We start from the raw sequence: 5,278 nt of genomic DNA, 5'->3' as shown, positions 1-5,278 counted from the left end.
GGAAGAGCTTTGGTAGGTCGTCGTGTACTATGTGAGCGATGCAGGTGTGAACAGACAGGTGAAACATGCTTGTCTTGTCATGAGACAGATGAGAATCTTCAGCAGATGTAGGTTATACCTACTAACTGTATTCCTAATAAATTGCATATGCTTACACACACTCACCGCCAGACATCTCACACACATACACATACACACACACACCCATCTCTGTCTGATTGGATGTTTGATATTCTTATTTCTTTCATCAGCACGTTTGCACAACTGTCACATACAGTAATGTCACTGTTTAGTCGAATAAAAGAAATGTCTAGTAGTTGCTGCCCTCTATAGGTGAGCCTCTGATCACCCAAAAGTAAAAATTAGACACATTGAAAACTAGTCAAACTGGTATTAAGACTAATGTTCTTCCAAGGATATTCCCAGATCCTAAAGTTCATTTACATTTTATAGAGAAGAGTAAATATTGGGCAGAGAATGATATTAATATTGCTCATGCAACTAAAGAGTATTTAAATAACAGCCAGAAATAACGGCAGTAATAACAGCTATAATCCTTATCTTATCTTATCTAGATGTGCATTTCTGTTGGATATCAGTATATGTAGGAGTTGAAGGGAATGAGGTGGCTGACACATCAGTTAAGAGATGACTTAACAAAAGTGATGATGGTATGTGGGAATCACTATGAAAAGAACAAAAGCACAGTCAGTGATTTATAGCAGAATAATAAAATCATGACAAGGAATATAAGATAAAAATATTAAAGGAAGGCATTATTATAATGTTCAAAAATCAGTTAAAATTATAAAGTATGGAGGAAGTTAGAGGACTTAGACTGGGTCACACAAGACCGAATAATATATTATAGTCAAGATGGAATCAGATGAATGTGAGCATTGTAGGACGTTTAGAAAGAGTGATCTTGAAAGATGGGGTATTTAAAATGATTTTTTATAAATATGTATTCCAACGGCTCTATTAGCGTTCCACGCCCCAGCCCAGCAGGTGGCGGTAATGCACCTTAGGTAGGTTTGAAACCCGCCAGTAAACACCATAGAAGAAGAATAAGAAGCATCAGGAGGTGTCATTGTACATTGAACGATACAACTTATACCGTAGTTAGTAAGGTAAAGTTGGCATTTTTAAGTGTGATAACCTATCTGTCTATTTTCCGAGTCGTGGTCAGCGCTGCTGTCTCTGACATAAAAGTGGTTTGTTAGCGTTAAATCAGTATCTGCTGTTTGAAATCACCTAGCTGCTGATGCTAGGTAGTCACTGCTAATATCCATTAGTGAACGTTAACTCCTAGCTAGAATGTGTTTTTAAAGGCATTGTTAGCTTGTTGTACGTCAAAACCGAAGATCACATAATAAAGCTTTTGTTTTATCATAATTATTAATGAATACAGTTTAACATAGCTAACATTAACGTTGCTAAGTTAACTGCCAGTCATGTTGGTTCTTACTGAACTATGTGCTGTAGTGAACTCACGTTACTCGACAGCTGTTTAAGAGCTGCTTTCATTTTTTTCCTTTTGTTGTGCAAAATTTAACTTTAGATAACGAGCCTCTCCTTTTGTATATTTTGAGCGCACTGAATTGTAAATAATCTTGTTTAATTAAAGATAAAGTGTCTGAAAGTCACGTTCGTTGACTCATAGTACTTGAATGGCAGCACTCACAAATAGGCTTTTCCTTTTTAGAGACAACATCTTTAAGGATTGCCAGATGGATTCTCCTCGGCAGTCTAAGAAGGCTAACCTGAATCGAGAGCCGAAGCGCAGCCAGAATCGGTCCAGCGTTCCTCCTCAGAAAGATGCCTACGCCAGGCTTCTCAGCCAGCATCGCAGCAGCAAGTTCAATTTGTATCTAGAACAATATGCAAAGGAGTTCAGAGCCCAGGGTGACTGGCTGGACATGCCACAGCGAAAGAGGGATCAAACAGCTAATGATTTCTCTGATTCAAGTGATTTCACTCCCTCTTCCATGACAAGTAGAGGAGATAACAGTTCACTGTCTTTATACATGGAGAAACTAAGCATTCGCAACCCTCAGCAGGACTGTGAAAGGAAAGAAGGTGTGTCTGAGAGGCAGCGATGGGGGCAGAGAAGGGACACTACCACCAGCCATGATGGAGACATAGAGTCTGGCGAGGAGGTCAGCTCTTCCAAACCCGAGACAAAGAAACACCAGAAGCAGCAGAAGAAAAACAAGGATTCTAACAGAGATGTTACCTCAAAAGAGACCAGCTCATTCACTGGACTTCCCCAGTCCCCAAAGAAGGCCAGTACAGGTGGACAGGAACAAGAGAAGGTGAAGAAGTCAAAGAAAAAGAACCTGCCAAAGCACCCAGAAGAGGAGGAAAGCAAAAAGGGGCCATTAAGATCTTGGGTTGACATGTCAAGGCCCAAGTCCCCTGATGGTAAAGATGAAAAATTGCAGCATCTATGAGTTAAACTGTGGGTTAGGTTTTGAGATGTTAATTCTCAGCAGGTGGACTCAGCAGATTGTTTGCTATGATAGTGTGGCTTTATACGTTTGATGATTTGTGATGGAATAAATCACCATGTCAAATCATTTTCAGCTTCCAGTGCCACTTCTTCTGCTGTCAAAAGTAAGAACAAAGGAGGCGGATCAAAGAAACAAGTGTTTGAATCCTACATGACACGTGAGGAGGTTTCCCATGGCCTTAAAAGAGGAGAACTCATTCAGGTACAGAGTAATTAACATACGGATTTGAAATGTTGTGGACTTATTTTATTTGCTTTAATTATGTTATGATGATCTGTATTTTAACGCTTGTTCATCCTAATCTCTGTAGTTTTCTGTTGTATTATTAAACACAAATTAATCCAGACATATGTAACAGATAAGCACTAAATAACAAAATTATTGAATTGGAATTTGAAAAGGGTCCGTCTTCTAGAAAGGACAGCCTGCCTGCAGGGCCTGGACAGTTAAATACTTTGCCATTTTAGCTAATTTAGCTTTGGGGTCCCTTTGTTCATGGTCAAATTTGTCGAATTCTCCCTGTTCTCTCTGCAGGGACAAATAAGAATCAACCCAAAGAAGTACCATGAAGCTTTTATCCCATCTCCTGTAAGTTGACATATGTTGTCAAGACGTTTGTGCTACTTACCAGAATAATTTGGACTGTTCATCTTTTCCTGCCTTAATAACCTGTTTGTTAAGTTCTCTATAATACAGCATAACTATCCTGTAGCATGTCTATGTAATGACTGTATCTTGGCATGTGATTTGATCATGTTTGCTAGTGCCATAGTAACATTCATTTTGAGAAGTTTAGGCTTACATCCAAAGTTAGACAGGCAGCAGATGAACATCTCATGTGCATTTGCAGGATGACACGTGGGATATATTTTTGGATGGGACTGTAGCGCGCAACAGAGCACTGAATGGAGATATTGTGGTAGTGCAAGTCTTACCTCGGGAGCAATGGAAGGTAAACTGGACTTGCTTAGCTATATACAGTATACATCCAGTTTGTAAGTTCCATGTTGTAAATGTTGCTTTTCAGAGTGTTGTGGTTATAATCTATTTTTATGACAGAAAACCATGTCAGTAGTGACCTAAGCTACAGGAGATGAATGTTTTTGTCTAGGTTGTGAGGTCAGATACTGACACGAGTGAGGGTGCGAGTGAGGGCACGAGTGAGTCGGAGACCCGGCGAGAACACTTGGTACAAAAAGCACAGAAGAAGGCAGAGCGCACTTCTAGACCTGAACATCTGAATACCACTCTCACTGACACAGGTACTGTGAAGAAGTAGTGAATGTAGCAGCCATTGCTAATCATGATTAATATAGAAATCATGGAATCGAGCAATAATTCAGCTGGTGTTTGGTAATGGCCAGGTTGTTTGGGTGTTTACTGTACAGAGTACTGGTACACAGAATAACTTCAGAAACAATAGCTAGTACTGTACATCTTAATTTTTCCTTTCATCTGTTGGCAACAGGAGATCTTCTGGAAGACCCCTCAACCCCACGGTCCACTGAGGAAATACTTCAAAAGACTGCTAAAGTGAGCATCCTGCATATTGCATATTGCTTTTCTCTTTGTACTGTTTCATTGACTTTTTTTTATTTAAATAATCACAGATAGATATGACCACACTTGCTTTTCCCTGCTCAACATTAGTACAATGACATAAAGGTTTCCATTATCTTGATTATACAGCATGTTTTGATTTTGCCGTCAATCTGAAGTCGTTTGAATGTAGAACCAATCACCTAACAAATGTGAAACCAAACCACTGATAAAAAAAATGAAGAATAAATGTCCACATGTAGATTTAGACTGTGCTAAGCTTCCATTTATGATAGCAACATTTATTTGGCTACTTTATAATAAAAGCCATACTTTTCACTTGAAGGTTTTTACTATGCAAAACTACAGTTTGAATTTTAATACCACATTAGGCTTGTTCTTTCTCTTGTTGTTCAGCATCACTTTGCCCCCAGTATTTTTTTTTTTTCAACTAATTTTTGCCAGTGGATAAAATAACACGGAGATTTTGAGATTTTGTTGTGAAAGCCAAAAATATTACTGAACTAATGCAGCTGTTTTGACACCACTGCGAATGAATTCCTCACCAAACCCACCCCGTCCTCTCCTTGTGCCGGCCAGGTGGTGTACATAGTTGAGAAGAAACACTCAAGAGCTGCAACAGGCTTCCTGAAATTCCTACCAGACAGGCCCTTTGCCATGTTCTCTCCCATGGACCACCGGGTGCCACGAATTAACGTTCCCTTGGCTGACTGTCCCGAAGACTTCAGCTCTGTCCCGGGAAACTACACCAACACCTTGTTCATCTGTCGTATCACCGACTGGGCAGCCAACAGCAACTTTGCAGAAGGGTGTGTATAGATACACCATAAAGTTGACAGTAGTTTGACAACTATCATGATTATCTCCAAATGTTTGCCCCCCAGCCGACTTGCTAAGACACTGGGTCAAGCTGGAGAAATCGAACCAGAGACAGAGGGCATCCTGACAGAGTACGATGTCGATTTTTCTGAGTTCTCGGATGAGGTTTTAGACTGCTTACCCAAGAACCTGCCCTGGACCATCCCCCCTGAGGAGATTAGGAAGAGGAGAGACCTGAGGTGGGACTGTGAAGCCACATGTCTTCATCCTTCTTTTGTCTTGGTGTTATTTATGTGGTCCTTGCTATATGAGCCAGACACAGCTTTGCCCAAGGCTATTTGAGCCCTGTTTCTGTAGAGTTTGGCCGATAACGTCATCCAGTGATA

The 5,278-nt window shown here is 40.3% G+C and overlaps 1 protein-coding gene across 1 annotated transcript in view; it reads left to right on the top strand.

Annotated features, from left to right (window-relative positions):
• The first annotated feature begins 1,002 nt into the window (after window positions 1-1,002).
• Window positions 1,003-5,278, top strand: part of dis3l2 (DIS3 like 3'-5' exoribonuclease 2) — a 13,128-nt gene continuing 8,852 nt past the window's right edge. Inside the window, exons 1-9 of the mRNA XM_020624067.1 lie at window positions 1,003-1,130; window positions 1,706-2,424; window positions 2,587-2,714; window positions 3,048-3,101; window positions 3,364-3,465; window positions 3,625-3,775; window positions 3,982-4,046; window positions 4,653-4,882; window positions 4,958-5,139. Of these exons, the coding sequence (XP_020479723.1) occupies window positions 1,731-2,424; window positions 2,587-2,714; window positions 3,048-3,101; window positions 3,364-3,465; window positions 3,625-3,775; window positions 3,982-4,046; window positions 4,653-4,882; window positions 4,958-5,139 (1,606 nt within the window). The 5' untranslated portion in view covers window positions 1,003-1,130; window positions 1,706-1,730. The remainder of the gene's footprint in view (window positions 1,131-1,705; window positions 2,425-2,586; window positions 2,715-3,047; window positions 3,102-3,363; window positions 3,466-3,624; window positions 3,776-3,981; window positions 4,047-4,652; window positions 4,883-4,957; window positions 5,140-5,278) is intronic.

Source organism: Monopterus albus, unplaced genomic scaffold, assembly GCF_001952655.1.
Source record: "Monopterus albus unplaced genomic scaffold, M_albus_1.0 scaffold319.1, whole genome shotgun sequence".
In the NCBI taxonomy this organism is placed as follows: Eukaryota; Metazoa; Chordata; class Actinopteri; order Synbranchiformes; family Synbranchidae; genus Monopterus; species Monopterus albus.
This window is presented reverse-complemented; position numbering and strand designations above follow the sequence as displayed.